Source organism: Melopsittacus undulatus, chromosome 4 (genome assembly GCF_012275295.1).
Source record: "Melopsittacus undulatus isolate bMelUnd1 chromosome 4, bMelUnd1.mat.Z, whole genome shotgun sequence".
In the NCBI taxonomy this organism is placed as follows: domain Eukaryota; kingdom Metazoa; phylum Chordata; class Aves; order Psittaciformes; family Psittaculidae; genus Melopsittacus; species Melopsittacus undulatus.
Genome location: NC_047530.1, coordinates 82,792,556 through 82,811,001, shown reverse-complemented (window position 1 = coordinate 82,811,001; position 18,446 = coordinate 82,792,556). Strand labels below are relative to the sequence as shown.

Sequence of the window (18,446 nt, the reverse complement as noted above, 5' to 3'; positions counted from 1 at the left end):
CACAGGGGGCCAGGTAACTGTCAATGGTTAAGGGGAAATTTCTCTAGAAGCACCAAAGTGAAGACGATGCTGTTCTACTCTGCAGAGCCCCCTTAGATTAAAAATAGGTCTGCAGCACTGAAGCTAATGAAGCTTGGCCTCTGGTGAGCCAGTCTCTCTCCATTAGAGGCAAACAAGTGATGCCCTCACTGGGGCCTCTCCTCCCTCTTGCCCTCTTTTTATGGGACCTTCAGGAATGCAATTAGCACTGAGATGTTTCCTCCTTTGTCAAACTGCCTGGCACGCAGCCAAGGGGTTCAAAAAGCCATGGGGCCACTGCTGCCCTTTCCTGAGCCTGCCTACCGCAGGACAGCTCTCTTCTCCTGTCCCACAGACACCCATGTCTCAGAGAGAAGCCAGAGCAACGTACCAAAGGTCTCAGTGTATGAGGACAACTTCTGTGTCCAGAGATAAGCCAGGAGTGAAGCATTTAATGGTTTGGAAAGTAACTGCCTGCTTTCTTAGAGTATGGTACGGTGGATAACCCGGTTACATCTTTTTGGAGCAACAGAGCACTGCTGTGAGTTAATGGTTTGACACAGATACTCTGGAGCTGTTAACTGGACTCAGGGAGCAGCAGAACAAATGTCACTCATTAGTGACCAAGCAGCATTGACTAAGAGTTAGATGCAACTTGAATCAACATTTATGAGGTGTTATAAATGACTCCTTTTCCCAATCGCCCCACAGATGCAGGAGGCACGTAAAACCTCCCACTGACAGGAATTAGATGCTTGTTTCTCCTTTAGATTATCTTCTACCTAAAATCTGCTTTTCCACTTCATGGAGGGCTACAAAAGGACAGGAGCCATGTGCAGCAGTGTCTGCAGTTATCACTCCTCTAAAACACTGACAAAATGAGGTGCCAATATTTACAAATGGACCCAGGAATGAAAATACTTTTGTTGGCCAAAGGACTAAGCACCAAGAGGCACAAAACTCATAGTTCATCTGAAACGACTTCAACCCACTGAGGTTTCACTAGGAATGCAGGATGCCTGAACGCAATCTGCCAGCCAGCCCTGTGTCATGGCAGTGACTCAACGGGAATAGGGTCACTCTGGATCATAAAAGGAAGAAACACCCTGGCTGGTTGGCAATGGGCTCATGAGGTTCATGATGAGCCTCATGATGTGCATGCAAAAAGCACAGCCATGTACATGCAAAGCAGTTTGCATGTATGGATTTTTACTCCTCAGCTTCAAAAACTGTGCTTTCCTCCTAGTGCTCTTCAGATGTTGGGTCAGGTTGGACTGGCTGCTTTCCACCTGCTCTATTCAGGATGGTTACTCAGAGGTTCATGACACTATCATCTTGTTCAAAAGCTTAAGCAGGTGTAAATGCATTTAACCAGGGACACCACAGCCCATGTGCTAAAACTGAGGTTGGGCTCCTCTGAGGTGAAACCACTGTTCAAAAAACAGTAATCAGAAATGCACCAAGAAGCATTAAGTTCCTTCTACACTACCAGAAGATTAATACAGTATGAATAAAGCCCTTGTCAGGAGGAGTTCCCCCCACAGGTCCAAGCCAAGCAACTCCCAGGCAAGGACAGAGACAACAGCGATCTGCAGCAAAATGACAGCTCCCACGTGCTGCTGTTTTGGTTTCTGCACTTGCTAAAAGCTGTTGTTCTCCCCTCGTGGTGGGATTGAGCCTGCAAGAATGGTGGGCACTGGGATGCCAGGGCTTTTAAGGGGCAAACACTGTGCCCAAGAGAAGACACAGGGAGGGCAGGATGTCATTTCTCCCCCTTGCAGGAACAAAAGCAGCAACAGGACCCCAATATGATCTCCCTGGAGGTTACCCTGCACCCAAGGCCCTGCATCCAAACACCCCTGGCTGCTGAGTCTACATGTGCTGCCAGAGATATTCAGGATGTTCATTTTTTCAGGAAGATCCCATCTGCAGGGAGGTGACAGCATGGATCTGATGAAAGCCACCAGAGATGCTTGTGTAGCAGAGGGCTGTTTGTTAGGGGCAGTTGTGGGCACAGCCCTGCTGTGAAAGCTCAGACACTTCTGTTAGGCTGGTGAAGCCCCAAGCCTCTTGGGCTGACAAAACCACCACAAAACGTTATGTCATTGGCACAGCGTTTGTTACAGCTCAGATTTAGCATCATAACTACTGGACTTTCTTAAAAAAAATAACAAGAAAATAAAATAATAGCCAACAAACCAATAGCAACAGAAATACCAGAGCCATGGGGAGATCCAACCCACACAGTCATGCCAGACTCCATCCCAACTCCATCCCAGCCCTGGAGCAAAGAGGCCACTTGGCCTCAACATACCCTTTGTTTTCTTTCATAGCTTTTAAATGACTGTAAACAACTCTGGCAAATCCCAAACCAAGGGGTATGCTGCCCTTCCCAGCACCAGAAGAAAGCAGGTGCAACACTACTTGCTTTCCTGTGGGGCAATCAGAGCTCTGGCTCTCCTGATGAAAAGGAAGTATGAGCAAAGGGGTGTCCTTCTCTTGCAGAACCAGCCACTATACCAGTAACTTCCAAACTCACCTTATAGCACTGCTGCCCTGCTTGCTATTAAATATACACCTTTTGGGTGGAATAATGCTATTAAAGCAATTTGGTCATATGAAGTCAGGCAGTACTTCATGTGCTCACCCCTCTTTCTGCTCCTGCATCATCATCAGGGACTCTCCCAGCCCTGGGCAGGACATGTTCACTGTGGGAGGTGGTATGGGCTTTTCTCACCCCTCTGCAGTGGTGAGCCCCAGAGCAATGCCAAAAGCCAGGTTATCATCTGCCCCATCTTCAGCAGTGCCAAAACATCACTGGCCAGGCTGCAGGAAAATGAGCATGAACATTCTCTCCCCACCTAACGATATGACCATCTCAAACATCCAGAAATCTGCAACCAAAAGGTGTCCATCACCTATTGCCCAGATCAGAAACATGCAGAACTAAATAAACAGCAGGGGTCAAAAAACACCACTTCCCTGGAGAAAACATTAAAAATGGTTATTTTCCAAGCTTAAACATATTTTGGAATTTTTGACCAAGATTGTCAGTTATAGAAATATTTTACTTGCTTGAAAGCAGGACAATTTCAAAAGATAACTCTTTGCCCAGCTCCAACTGAGGGAATTATGTCTGAGGGCTAATCCAGGCAATTACATGCAAGGTAAATTATGTGACCTTGGACTGAGAAGGAATTAAAGCCATTTTAGCAAACACAGCTAAATAACGTCTCTACCTCTGCTTAAGCAAAGCTGACTGGATACATCTTTCCCAATGAATGACTTGTTTTCCCAGTGCACAGAAAAGTCTATACATAAAATATCTCTAGGGATCTTTAACACAGATTTTCTCTAGTAAGTAACAGACTGAAGCATAACCTTTCCTTTCATTGCATTGCACCAGGGGATTACTTCAAATGCTTCATCTTCAAAAAAAATTGTTTCTTCCTACACAGGGCAGGATGGCACCCATAGAAGGAATCCAACGTAAGACACCAAAAAACTTCAGGGGATTCAAGCCTGTGCTGGTTTGCTCTTTCCTAGGTTTGCACTTCAGCGTGCATGAGACATGCATGGTTATGTCAAAATAACAACACCAAAACCAAGACTCTGCTTATCTCCATGGGACATGGACAAAGGACAAGCCTGCGAGGAGGGAGCCTTTTACTCTAATGCTGGAAACTGAGTTCCAATGAAGATAATGCACTTTTGCTCATTAGTGTGGATGCAATTGAACCTCCTTTATCCCATAAGGGAAAGAAAGGGAGTGCAGATTCCTCAAGAAACAGGGCAGATTTCAGCAGGTGCATCAGGCACAGCCTGTTGCACACCCTTTATGCACCAGCCCATCAGCCTTCCCCACGTTGGGGTGGTTTCCCCATCCCCACTAAGCAGAGGGCATGAGGAAGGAAGGGCTCCTACCTGAGCAGAGGACTCCCTTGTACCTGGCGCAGGAGAAGTCATCACACTCGCAGAAGGGCCCATAGATGTTCCCAAACTCGCTCTCATAGCAGAGGCACTGGTTGCAGCTGCACTCCCCTCTCCCGCTGCAGAGGGGCTTGCCCTCCGCCTCCCGGCACATGGCCTGGTGCACATCCCCGCTGGCACCCTCCTCACACTCGCACCTTGCCCCCAGGTAGCCAGCATCGCACTCGCACAGCCCACAGGTGTAGGTCCCATTGCCGCTGCACTTGCTGCTGGCTGGTGCAGCGTGGCCAGTGCAGCCACAGAGGCAGCTGTAGGTCACTGCCACCTCCAGCGTGTCCCGAAAGCCAGCGGGCTTGATGGTGAAGGTGTGGGAAGTGTCCTCAGCAGGGCAGCTCCGTGCCTCCACCGCCACCTCAAAGGAAACCTGGGGGAGCAGGTTGAGATGTAAGTTAACACATATAGCCACAAAATGCCCCTCAAGCTTGCCCTGGGGAGAAAGGCAGGAAGGAAGGGCAAATGTCCCAGGGAAAAGCCACGGAGCATTCCCTGGAGCATGGCCATGCTCAACACATTGAGCTTCACACCAGAATTTGTGCAAAACCCCCCAAACAATTCTGCTCCATGGCTCTGCCCCTGGCAGTGTTCAAGGCTAGGTTGGATGGGGCCTTGAGCATCCTTGTCTAGTGTGAGGTGTCCCTGCCCATGGCAGGGGGGTTGGAACTAGATGATTTTAAGGTCCTTTTCAACCCTAACTATTCTATGATTCTATGAGTCAAACCTTGGTCCGTGTGGAAGTAATGGGGCAGAGAGCAGCTGAACAAGGGAGGAAGGAGGAATGGGAACCCAACAATCCTATGTCACATCTGCTTGTGCAGACACTCAGGTGCACCTAAAATGGGAGAGGTACCAGTGCCAGCTGCCTGCTGTACCCACTGCCAAACCCCTTTATGGATGAGTTACAGTGACTGGAGTGACCACCCAGCTTGTGCCGAAGCCAGGAGCTCAGGATCAAACACCAGATTAACTCTGCTACCTTGATGACTCGCTATGCTGTGGGAACAAGGAGGACAGGGATTGTTTTTACCTGCCTGTCACCCATTGGAGATCCAGGAAAGTCAGCTAAAAAAGCAGAGGCCACCTCCCTTTTTAACACTTCGCTTGATCCTTATTTGGCAGGGAAAAAGTCCAGTTACTGCTGACTCTTTCAAACTATTTTTATATGTCTCAGGGCTTAGAGCTCTGGTATGTTTGCAGAGGCACTCTTCTCAAATAAGGCAATCAAGCTGCTAACAAACTCACACCCACATCCTCACACACAAAAAAAGACTGGAGAAGGGGAGAAGGTCCCCCACTATCTGAGCCTTCCTACCCCATTCTGCAGTCCAGAAAATCATTTATCTGTATTTCTATACAAAGAAAACAAAACAAGCAAAGCTTAGCTTCTCTGATTTCTTATTAAAAAATCACAGGATGGATTATGCTGTGTATGCAGTTAAATTTAAGGGACAAATTGTATTTTTATCTGCGCTACTGTCCAGTAACCCTAGGAACTGAGCACGTGAGAGAAGGGTTGCTGCCTTTCTGAGTACCCTGTCTCTTTTTGCAATTCCTCTAAAGATAACCATGACCTCTTCACACCAGGAAAGATAACTTTAGATTAGAATCACAGAATCATAGAATCATTCAGGTTGGAAAAAGCCCTTAAGATCATGGAGTCTAACCATTAACATATCACTGTCAAGTCCACCACTAAACTGTCTTGAAGTGCCACATCTACATCTTTCAAATACCTCCAGGGATGGCGATTCAACCCCTTCCCTGGGCAATCTGCTTAGATTCTTTGTAACCCTTCCAGTGAAAAAAAATGTTCCTAATATTCAATCTAAACCTGCCCTGTTTCAACTTGAGACTTTCCTCTTGTCACAAGAGACCAGCCACCTCTCTCCATCCTCCTTTCAGGCAGTTGTAGAGAGCAATAAGGTCCCCCCTGAGCCTCCTAGTCTCCAGACTAAACACCCCCAGGTCACCTCATCACACTTGTGCTCCAGACCCTTCACCAGCTCCATTCCCTTCTCTGGATCGGTTCAGCAACTCAGCATCTCTCTTGCAGTGAGGGGCCCAGAACTGAACACAGTATTTGAGGTGCAGCCTCACAAGTGTACAGGAATACAATCTCATCTCTAGTCCTGCTGGCCACACTATTTCTGACACAAGCCAGGATTCTCAAACAATAACAAGAAAACCTTGAATATTTAATGGCCCAGGAAAAGACCAGCAGACCATGGCAATAAAGATGTCACAGATGGCAGTGTGATGTGAATACATGGGATTACAAGAAAAAAAAAGCACCCTTTCTTGACTATTGTGTCCAACTGCCTGACCAAGACCCTTTGGTTCAGGATGCTATAGACAAGACATGCGTGTTCCCTCTTTCCTAACAGCTGACCTTGCGCTGATCTATACCAACCGGAACCATTTGTAGCAGAGCCACTCTTCATGGCTTTCTCTAGTAACATGGCATGAGGAGAGCAGAGGAAGATGAGCAAAGCTTCATTTCACCACCCAGGACCACTCATCTGCAGAGGGTGAAATAGTCCCTCCAGGGGACAGACTGACAGGCACACTCACCGTATCTCCTATTTTGAGATCCCCACACTTCCTGAGCCCAGGATAGGACAATCCGTCCTGGCATGTGGCAGTGAAGGTCAAGCCGATGTCCTCAGGGCTGTCCCAGACTGTGAGCTCCACCTTGGACCGAATACTCTAGAAACACAACAGGAAAGCAAACTGTCAGGTTCCCAAAGGCCAGTGGGTTTCTTCTGCTTCAGCCTCTTCTCCTGATGTTTCCAGACAGTGGCTAGGACATCTCTGCACCTATATGAAGAAAAAAATCACCCCTGCACACACACTGACATTTGGATTGGGCATAAATGGAGCATCTCTGAGCTAATGGTCAGACTCTCGTGCCTGTATCTGCACCTCTTCCTCCCCATAAACCAGCCCCCTAATGAAGTGCAAAGCCTAATTCTCCACTGGCAGTCTTCCTGTGACACATATCATATAGCACAAAGAAGCTGTAAAACTGCACTGACTCTGTCCTGCTTTCTTGATTTCACCCAACTGCTCAGAAAAATGTATTTTCCTTCTCAGGAGACAATGCCAAACAAAGAGCACCCTTTCAGATGCATCAGCTGGAAACACCCCCATGGGGGGAGGGGGAGGAGTCTCTTCTCAAAATGAAAAGTGTTTTCCATCATAGGGGTTTTGGTATGCTCCTACCTCCTTTCTTCTGCTTCTCATTTCTCCACCCTGCTGCACACACAGACTTTTAAGGTCAAACCAAAATGGAGTTCATAAGTATTAATTCAGAATGACATTGTTTTGTTTAACTCTTCCAAAGGCTGGAACTGATCTTTTTTTAAGAGTGGTGTCCAAAAACGACAAAGGTTTGCAAAATGGAACTTTTTGCAAAACATTTATTTTCCAAAGCCAGCCTGCAGCTCCATCCTTCTTCTTGTCCCCAGGCCTCACCAAAGTGTCCAGATTAAGGAAAAGTGCTAGTTGAGACCTTTTGCCAGTCCATGTGATAACAAACCCAGGGCTCACATGCCAGCAAAGAGCTGATGCTTTTGGAAAGAGAAAGGAAATATATGAGTTTTCACTAGGTGAATCTAAACAGCCCTTGGGGAAAGCAAGGAATAATTTCCCATCTCTCTGCTGTAATGGAGGAGCTACCATAGGGTTGCAATTTGGACCACACAGAACATTCATTGCCTGTGAGCTGAATGCTGTGAGTGCCAGTAAAGGCATATTGCTCTGTACAAAAATATCCCATAGAAATTAGCTGTCACACTGATGCATTCTCCCAACTTCTTGCCCACAGCATCTAACCTAGGCAGAAGACAGGACACGAGGCCAAGATTTTTTTCCTCAGTGAGGGCAGAGAAAAAAGCAGTCCCTGTTTTCTGGAGGATGAGGGGGAGGTGACATGAAGAAGAAGAAATGGGGGAAAGGGATCTCAGTGGTAACATAAGCCTGAGCAAGTCTGATGTATGCATTGGTGGAGGGAAGCAGATGAGATTGGACCAGAAATGGCCAAAGTACTAAAGTGGAGAGGCTGAGACCAGGCCCAGAGCACCAGCCACTGCCACCCCGTAGGGGAATCATGGAATCACTGAATGGTTTGGGTTGAGAATGATAGAATTATTTTTGGTTGAAAAGAAGACTGTCCCCATCACATATGGAAAGTTTCTCCAGGCTCAGTTCCCTTTCCATAAGGAATATAAAAAGATTCGCTCCCACTTGAGAAACAGAACTTTTAACTTTCTCCCTCAGTGAGAATTCCTCCTTCATTTCAGGAAGAAAACAAAGCTACCAAGATGAGACAGGCTCCACGACACCAGGTTTCACGCATCCCCAGGCTGCCCACAGCACAGACAGGAGCTGCCAGCTCCCAGCAGCATGCCCAGGGGTCCAGCCCATACCCACCCAGATAAACAGGGAAGAAACCAGCCCGTCTCAGCAGCAGCAGGTCATCCTATACAGCTTCTTCTTTGGGGCACTTTGGTCTCAACATCCTAATGGTTTCCAATCAGCTGCACTGGAAAGTCAGCGAGCAAGGAGGGAGCAGGGGTTGGGGCATCAGATCCCTGTCAGTTTTCATCAGCTTATATCTATCTGTAGAGGCTTAAGGGGTGATGAAATGGAGGTACAGATGCATGTAACAACTGGAAAACTGAGGCTAAGTTAGGTTTTCATGCAATGGCACTGAGACCATATGCAAACCCAGTGTGGAGTGAATGTTCATTTCTTTCTCCCTAGCAAAGCATCTTAGTCACAAAATCCTCCTTCCTCAAGGGAACAAACTGGAACAACTGGGCTTTTGTTTTGCAGGATCTCCAAGGCCTCATTAGCAGTGTTAGCTGCTTATTGCCTTTCCTCAGAAGGTGCAGCTTTGGGAAACATTCTTCCCAAGGGCACAAGCAAATGCTGCTTTAACTGCAGGGAGATATAGGGGAAGGAAAGATGAATGTTACAGGTCACACAAAGCACAGCACAATCCTACATCACCTCTGGATGTGTAAACTCCTCCAAAGAAGTACTTCCTCGCTCCCTTGTTAATGAACATAGTACCAAGAAGATGGCTTGCAGCCATCAAAAACTGAAGAACTTTACTTGAAGGCTGATACATTATGGGGTCAGATCTCCATGCCCAGCACCAAAACAGCAATATCCTTCCAGAAGCATGAAGAGCTGACCCACAAGAATTAAGGGAGAAGTCAACAGAAATATCAACAACTAACTACCCAAGAAAATGTGCAATTTAGCTGCTTCCAATTGAGCTACTCCACTAATTTCCATGGAGATGGACATCAAGTCAGCAGTACAACTGCAGGTCCTTTGCTGTCTTCCATAGGACCCACTGCAGCATGCCAGGCTGCACTGGCAATGCCACACAAGCAGGGCTTGTTTAGGACCCAAGAGAGATGGTGATGCTCATGGGGTGCTGAGAACCAATTTGTGCTGCACGGAGACCAGCAAAAGGATGTGACTTTAGCTGAAGCCTGTTCACACCCTCAGGAAGCATCTGAACATCAGATAGCAAAGAAATAATCTATTTTTCCTATTGGTAGGGTGCTTAGAAAGAATTGTTTTAGATCAGGACTGTATTTTGAGGGTGATTCTGCACACGAGAGATGTGGTGTGAAATCTCTGCTGTACCGCAGGCTCCCTTGGGTATCCCTTGCTCCTTCTCCACCTCACACACTTTGTTTGCATCCCAAGGGTGAATGCTCCAGCTCCAGCAATGTGCAAAGGACTGTGGAGGGAGGCGGCCAAGCTGGGTGGAACACGCTGGGGAGAGGAAAGCCAGCAGAGCTCTTGGCACTTCACATAGCAGCAGCTGTGGTATTAAATGCACTTACGTTGTAGGCCTTGACTATCAGCTCGATGATGTTCTTGGAGTCTTTGTGCAAGATCTCCACTGTTGTCCCAGGAATCAAGGCAGTGAAGTTCTTGTGGGAAAAAAAAATAATTAAAGAAAATGCAGAGATGCAAACAGTAAAGCAGAGGGTGAGGAGGGACCAACCCCATGTCAGGAACACCGGCCACACACCCTGCCCCATTGTCTGGTGGTGTACACAGCATCAGTTGGCTCCCGTTAACTTGGAGCTTTTGGAAGCAAAGCACAGCTAATGCCGCACGTCAGACACTGAACAAAGCTCACAGCCACGGGACAGGGACTAACAGACATGTATCTGCTGCCGGAGGAGGGGAGACCCAGCAGCTGTGCACCCTGGAGAGCCGGCACCATGGGCAGGGAGGTGTGGCTGTCCTGTCTTGCCTCAGACCTCGAGCATCCCTGGAGAGGGGGTGGAGAATGAGCTCAGCCCTCCTGCTCTCCGCCGGCGAGCAGCAGCATCTGGGCCGTAGCAACGCGGCTGCTTGTTGATTTAGCTCAAGCCTTGAGAACCGAAGCAGAGGTTTCTGAAAGCAACCCCGCCTCAAGCACCTCCCCTGTACCCGCGTTAGAAAGAAAGCCCATAGGGCAGCGCCAGACACAGGCTCACACCACCTCCTCCTTTCAGAGGGAAGAGCAGGCATGGTGAGAGAAGTTCAAGTTGTATGTGGCACGGCAGGGCCCTGGACTCTGTGATGGAAAAACACAGCTGGGCAGAAACTCTGCACGCGATTAGGTAATGGGATTAAGTCACGGCAGAATGGGCTCAACAGGTCTCTGCTGTCTCGCATGCTGCATGGCTGGCAGCCATCTGAACATCAGGATTAAGCTGGAGTCTATTTTAGGTTTTCACATGCTCACTAACATATATATCTGTTTGCTCTAAGAAGCTTTATTGCTTTCTACTGAAAGGACTGTGGGGATGGACAGAGGGCTGAGCCTCGCCTGCCTGCATCTGCCTGCCCCTGCCAGCCCTGCGGGCAGCATGTGGCCATGCACACATGTATTTGCAGCTGCACACATCTGTGCTTGTGGCTGCACACACACGTGCTTGCGGCTGCCTCTGCTCCACAGTGCCAGGCAGGAAGATGCTTCCAAAAGGCTTTTAAATCCCCCCCTCAGCCCTGGCAGCTCGGTAGCACTTACCTTGTACAGGATGTAATGACTTTTTGTAACAGCGAAAATCAGGTGGATGTTGTTTTCAGCAAGTTTCTCCCCAAGAAGTGCCAGGGAAGGATAATCCTAGGTGCAAAAAAAGGGCAGGAAACTGATGGTTAACAAAGAAACAAAGACTAATTTAATTGCTCTTCTACAGGAAAATTCATTCCAGATACATGGCATGTTTCACTGTGGGATGAAGTCCCTGATGTACCATCATGATTCCAACTAAAATAGCAGAAATTCTGTCATCTCTCTGATATTTCTACTTCAGCCTTCAGTAGAATGTATGACTGACAACACCATCAGCTGGATTTGTTTCTTTCCTCTTTCTGCTTTGCCATCAGCAGACTCACATGTGTAATAAACTGGCTACTATCTTCATCAAGGGATGCTACCTTGCATCAAGCGATGCAAGGCAGGGATCTAGGACTGCAGTAAGCAGAAATGTATATTTTTCTCCCGGAGTGGAAACATCCATTGCTTGCTCTTTCTGCAACCATAAAGAGATTACAATAAGCTCTTTAATTCTTCAGACTTTCCTGACAGAGAGGGTGGCAGGAAGATGGGTGCTCTAGCTGTGCACAAGCAACAAAATAATGAACCAGAACTCAGTTTCAAGTGACCAGCTTGAGTTTAAAACCCCCATCTGCTTCTTGAGTGCTTTCCTCAGGGAAAACCACCCCATCTCCTTGCAGACTGGAAGGCTGATTGGCAGCCTCCAAGACTCAAACATGGCAACACTAAGGCAGCATGCCCATGCCAGCTTGGCAGCATCAACTCCATGTCAGTTTGGCAATGGTGCTCCCTTATGTATATGCTTACTAGGATTGCACAGGTGGGTGCAAAGGGGTTTCTCATGGCCTCTGGCCACAATACAGCCATTCAGAACACACCTCCCCTTAGAGGGTGACAGCCATCCAGAAGCAAAAATCATAGTTAGTGCTCGTGATCTGCTGAGTAAAGGGCCATTCTGAAGAAGGACGCGATAATAAGGCAGCAAGCAATTACTCATTTATCCTGGAAGTGTTCTCCACTGAGTTTAAATGAAAACCAAGAAAGGCTATTTTGCCTATTTGTTACCAAGCCTTATGTTAGGGAGAAGCTGCAGTCCATTGGACATCTTAGAAAAGGGATGTAATTTTTTTGTTTTCTTTATGCGTTGCAGGCAAAATCTCATGCTCTTCCAAGTTACATTTCCCTCCCTTGCAATAAGCTCTGGAGGGACTCGGTAAGCTCTTAACTCACTTTTGAGCATCACAGGAACATTCACTGCGGGGGATGGCCAAGGGGAACAGCAAATTTTATCTACAAATTGCAGAACCAGGTGAAACCATGCTGGTAAGGCACTATGTTTGCCAGAAGCTGCAGGAGTCAGGGGTGGCTGGTCTCTACAGAGGTCCACCAACACCCCAAGGTCTCCAAGGGCTGACCACATGCCCCTCCTCACCAGCTGGCTGGATGCACTGTACTCATTGGCTTCATTCAGGTGGCACTGGCCATCATGGGGCTGCACCAGCCCCCCCAGCTTCCCATCCAGGGCTATGTGGGGCACATCATCCGTTGTGAAGACCAGCAGGTGAGACGCCTCCTTACGCCAGCCAATCTTCTCCTGGGGGAAAACAAAACCGTGAGACAGCCGGTCTGCCCCTGCCAACCCCATATCTCACCTCTCGCCCATGGTCCCAGCCACATGCCCAGCCAGCAGCAGACGCATTAGCACTAATTAGAGGAGTACCATGCTCCTGTCCACCCAACCCTGGTAAGAAAACAAAATGTCAGGGCCTCAGTGAGCATTTCCCAGCATCTCCTTCCAGGACACTTAAAAAGGCATGAGAAGGTATGTGAACTGCCCACCAGACCTTCTCTACCCAGATCCAAGAATAAGAATTTCAGCTGCCTTTAAAGCCAAAGGAGACCTGCCAGCTTCCTCCACACACATTTAACCTGACCTTGTTTCCTCGGTTCTGTGGAGCAGCCAAGGCAACAGCAAGAACTGCAATACCCCCACTTGGCATTTTCATTATCACCCGCTCTTAAAGGCAGTTTCTGAGCTGTGATGCACAAAGTAGGTTCCTGCCTAAGGGGACTGGCTTTGGTGCAACCACACACATGCACAGCCACTTTGCTCTGCTCCCTTTCTGCACACATCTTCTGGAAGCCATGGTGTCTCCAAACCTCCTGCTTTTGTTGTGCACTATTTCATTTGCCCCAAACAGCTCAATCTCCCCTGCACCACATCCCAGAAGAGCAGGGACACTCACAGCTGGAGCACAGTGCAGCAGCGGGACCTTTGGCAGCAGCTGACTGCACTAATCCAAGCACAACTGCCCCCCACAGCTCTGCTGTGAGCAACTTCTGCCTATTTAAAAACATGCTAATTCTCAGCCATGCTCTAGCAGTCCCTATGAAAGCACCGAGATGTTAAAGACAGCACAAGGACCAGGCATTATCGCCATTTTTGCATGGAGAGAGATGCAGGGACAGGTTTTTTCCAAGTAAAGGGATAAGATTTAGATATTAAACATTTCTGTCCCATGGAGCTTCCCCGGGTTTCCAGCTTTGCATTGGCCTGAGAAGCAGATCTGTACCTACAACAGCACAATGAAGCAGTTTATTGCAATGGAATTGAAGGAAACAGAGAAGCACGAAGGAAATTCTTGGAAACCATAGCACTGCAGTACACTTCCCTGTGCTTTCTGGCTGCTCCTGCTGCCACTGCCTTGCCAAGCCATGCAGGCCAAGGTTGGCTCCTGCCATGGCAGAGACCAGAGCCAGAGAACCCAATCTCCCACAGCTTCCCCTTGGGCTGGCTACCCTACCCATCTGCTGGCTAAGATGCAGCCCCAGATCTTATCTCCCCACACACATCCAGCATCCCCCTCCCTCCAGCCCCCAACTCAGAGCAACACAGCACAAATCCCTTGCGAAGGAATGGGGGAAAAGCTGGTAAAAGCTTACTGATGGGAATACAGCACAGATGAATATACCCAATTCCTCCAGAGCTTACTGCTCAGCTTATTCAGCAGAACCTGAACTCTGCCTTGTTTTACAGTAAGATACTAGCCTATGGGCTGCCATAGCCCAGTTGTAAAGATACTTCCTATGGAAAGCATTGGCCTGGGCACGGCAAGAGGGCAGAATAGGCAGAAGGGTGCGGAATCACAGCCGCCAGTATGATTTTTGCCTGCAAGTGTGAGTCATAGCCCAAAGCCTGTTGATCTTTCCAACAAATATAAAAGTCTTGTTTCAAGGACACTATTCCAGAGTAGATTTATTTTTCCTCTCTAATGCAGAAGGCATTTTTATTTTAATGTCATTTTAAAGACCCACACAACACACATAACCCATAGGAAGAAATCTTTGGCAACACATATCCTTTGCCATATACCAGCACATTACAGTCCAGCTCAGTGTGGAATGAGGACTTTTTTGCTCTGGGAAGCAGAAGTCATTCTACTGAAGTGACCCCACTGGATAAAAGGCAAAATCTTCATCCCCAAATGTAGTTTCTTAAAAATTCACCCAAAAGTGCTTACAGCCCTCACAATGCAAGAGGCAGCTCTCGGTTTACTCAGCCACCAGCATATTGAAACCTGGTTTGTTTCTTTTTTTAATAATCTAGGCCAATAATCTCCCAAAGAGATTAAAAGGAATAATCTGAATTTCATTTCCTTAGAAATGCACTATGCACAAAGAAAACGAGTTGCACGGAAGCAAAGCCACTTAAGGTGTGATGCTGCTGTTCACCTGCCTGCTAAGCCCCCCTTGCAATCACAGACAAACTCTCTGTGCCTCCAACTCATGGTTTCATACATAAACAACATCAAAACAACTTTGGTTGCTCAGTTCAGCAACTCAGCTTCCAAAAAGCAGCAAGCATCCACAGTTCCAATGCCAATATCCGGACACTGAGAACATTTGATGGCTTGGAGCATCAGACTGGGGTGTCTCAGGTGGGGTGGCCAAGTTAGTGTCAATGCCATCCTGAAAGAGCTGAAGACCTATAAAAGTGCCTGAAGAAGCCAGCACGCCAAGGAGCTGCCACATCTCACTCTGCCTCCATCAGAAGCTTCTAGGTGTTGGTGAATACAGCTCTTCAGCATGCAGTTTCCACTGTGAAACCCAGAGCAGCACACTGCTCTGCTTAAAACAAATAACCAGAGACTTCCATTTATTTTTACTGGACTGGGATTGTTGATCAAAAATCCCTGCACTGACATCTGCCCCCTCATCTGGTTTTTGATTCTCATGGGATATAAAGGATTTTGAAAGCAGGGGTGCGACCTGACCCAAAGCAGAGTGAGGTGAGAAGACATGTCTCTGCAGTGCTGGGCATGCTACAAATCCTGCCCCTATTCCTGCAACCAGCTGCAGTTGCCTCCCATACCCCAAAAGAACTGCTTCTCACTTAGAGCCAAGAGTGACTGGCAAAACTGGCACAGCTCTCTCAGCCCAGCCCTCTAAATCATTTTGGAAAGACTGCAAAACCCTGCACCAGTATTTTCAAGCCTGACATAAATATCTAAATTTAGGCTTTGGGTGCTGAGTAAAAACACCTCAATTGCCAAGACATCCACTGCCAGATGACCCCCCTGGATTCATCAGTATGTGTAAAACCCCAACTCTTTCCCAGGTGCAGACCTTTCTGGAAGGAAGAAACAGATAGAGGTACAAGACAAGTATTCCTTAGAGATTAAAAGCCAAAACCTGCTTCATTTGACATAGCTCTGAAAGACACCTCTGAGTCTCCCAGACCTCTTGGCCATCTCCATGTACCAGTCTAGCAAACATCAATCAAATCTATTTCAAAAGACACTTTATTTTTGAATACAGCATTATGTCCTTGCTGCACCTTACTATGTAAGATCTGAAACTTATGCATACCACCAAGCCATATGATGCTTGCACTTAAAAAATGGCAGAAGACTGAAATACCAGAAATGGAAAATGTACAGAAGGCTGATTAATATTCCTGGCTTACCATTTTACTGTCAGGATAAAGGCTTATTGTCTCTGGCTCTTCATTGCCTCCAGAATAACATTTACCATATCTTCATCTTTCAGAAACAAGCCAAGCCCTGGGCTTGATTGTTAGTCTGTATTAGCTGTACAAACTTTCCCCACTCCTTGCGTTGAAAACCAGGCCAAAAAAATTATTTGATTATTACAGAGTTCTTAGACAGCTCATGCAGAAGAAATGCTTTATATGAATTACAGTATGTAAATACCTAGTCAACAGAGTAGGTATTGTTTCTGACATCTCACTGCCTGAGGGGGAGGAGAAGCCACACTGGGACACTGTGGCTTGGAAACAGCAAGACTCTGGAATGCCACTGCCAGCTTTACCTGGGATGTCCCCCTTGATGCCATGTACTCTGCTGCTGAACACAAAGTACTTCATGGTCAGCACCCTCCTCCCTGAAGGCAAACCTAAGGTTGTAACTGCCCTAAATCTTGGGTTCTGAATATGATAGAGAGGGTGAAAGCTGGAAGAAGCTTGAACATAGAATCATAGAATAGTTAGGATTGGAAAGGACCTCAAGACATCTAGTTCCAACCCCCCTGAGATGCAATGGGGTGCCACAGTAGTGATGAAGAAACCCATTCCAGAAGTCACCAAGATATCTGTAGGCTGCTCTCCCCGCATTGGGGGAAAATAGTTCCTGACTTACTAGAAACTACTGTCTGTGCAGCATTTAGTCACTATGATGCTTCCTCAATCACCACTGGATGCAAGATCATCCTCATCAGGAAGCAACATTTCACTGCCACCCCAGATGTCTGCCACCTTCATCACCTTGATGGTGCTGAGCCCCAACACAACCCACATCTGCAGACCAGTCTGGGCCATTTTGAGGGAAATAAACCACTAAGTCCTCATTTTGGCTATGGAGCTTGGGAGGTCTATCAGCCAACTTGAAATGTTGGCTGTTCTAAGTCTGGCTGGACAGAGCGTTTGCTGCTCACGCCTGTGATTAACAGGCAGCTGCTCCACCCGCAGCAAGGGCCTGCCAAGGCAGCACAAGTCATGACGCAGCCATTTCTCCTGCCTCACACACCAGTCCCATGGACTTTCTTTCCCACACCCAAGCTCTAATAGTTAATTAACTGCCACGGCTGCAGAAATTCCTCTGTCATCACCTGCCACATCATGCCAAGAGCCATGGAAGCGCACACACTCACCTCTGCTCACCCTTCCTACAGGGAATCCTGAATTTAGATGATGCGTGCATCTAAACTTATCTTCTGAATTTAGTAGGGACCAGACTGTGCACTCAGAAATGACAGTAGAAGATTTTGATCCTTACAAACAGTTTAAGATGGCACAAATGTGTAGAAATCATCTTGCAAGTCTCCTGTCTTCTACCACCACCTCCAAAATGAGCCCTCATGATAGACACCACAGTATTTTTGCACCATAGGACAATATTGTCCCATTTTTGCAGTAACGTGGAGGGAGGGACCACAAAATCTACACAGTGAGTGGCACAACTGAGTCACCATCCTGAGATGTCTCTGCTATAACCATGAGAGCCATCTCTGCAAAACTGAGAGCACATTATGCCCAGAGTACTGGGAGAAGTGCTGTAGTTGTGCCAACAATATCTGTGCCAGGCTGGGAGAGGGAAGTTGACTATTGGGTGGCATCTGATCCAGTGGGGCAGGTTAAGTCCTGCCGAAAGCATGAAACATAAATGAAGCCAGCCAAGGTAAGGGAAAATCTGTTTTCCCACAAGCCTGCATCCTGTCACTCCTGCAGACGATGCTTATCTCCTGGCTCCCAAAATCCGTACCCAGAAAATACAGCTAACAAAAGGACTACGCAAGGCTGGATCAAACAAAACCCAACCTTGACTGTAGTCAAGAAGGAAAAGAAGCAACCAGAGCCACCCCTGGCGAGCAGGGATGTTCAGCCACACAGTGAAGGGGAGCAAATTCTTCCATTCCTGATGTACAAAGGGATAGAGAGCAACCCACCTATTGTTCCAGAAAGATCCTCAAGCAAACATTCAAAAAAATCCTAAGGATGTGGCTACCATGTCACCAAGTTGATGTACTCTGTCTTTAATTACTGCTAACAGCTCCAGTTTTGCTGACAGAGGGAGAGCAGGCTATCAACACCTGGAGGTGGGATCATCCTGCCCCACACACAAAAGGGGCAGGTACGAGCAGTCAGAACCAGCTCCAACCCTCAACATGAGTCAACCACTGCAAGATTTGTTTGACATGGGGCTCAGAAATGCATTGAACTGATGCACAGTGCTGCAGCACACAAGTATACGTGAATCTTCAAGGATTTCAGCCCAAGCGCTCAGGGATCGGTGCCTGCAAGTCTAACCAATGTGGTGAAATCTCAGCCCTAAATTTGCATTTGCAA

The 18,446-nt window shown here is 47.5% G+C and overlaps 1 protein-coding gene across 1 annotated transcript in view; it reads right to left on the bottom strand.

Annotated features, from left to right (window-relative positions):
* Nucleotides 1–18,446, bottom strand: part of ITGB5 (integrin subunit beta 5) — a 61,328-nt gene that overhangs the window by 21,325 nt on the left and 21,557 nt on the right. Inside the window, exons 6-10 of the mRNA XM_034061397.1 lie at nt 12,516–12,677; nt 11,054–11,149; nt 9,873–9,962; nt 6,577–6,711; nt 3,943–4,372 (exon numbers count right to left, since the gene is read on the bottom strand). Coding sequence (XP_033917288.1) covers nt 3,943–4,372; nt 6,577–6,711; nt 9,873–9,962; nt 11,054–11,149; nt 12,516–12,677 — 913 coding nt within the window. The remainder of the gene's footprint in view (nt 1–3,942; nt 4,373–6,576; nt 6,712–9,872; nt 9,963–11,053; nt 11,150–12,515; nt 12,678–18,446) is intronic.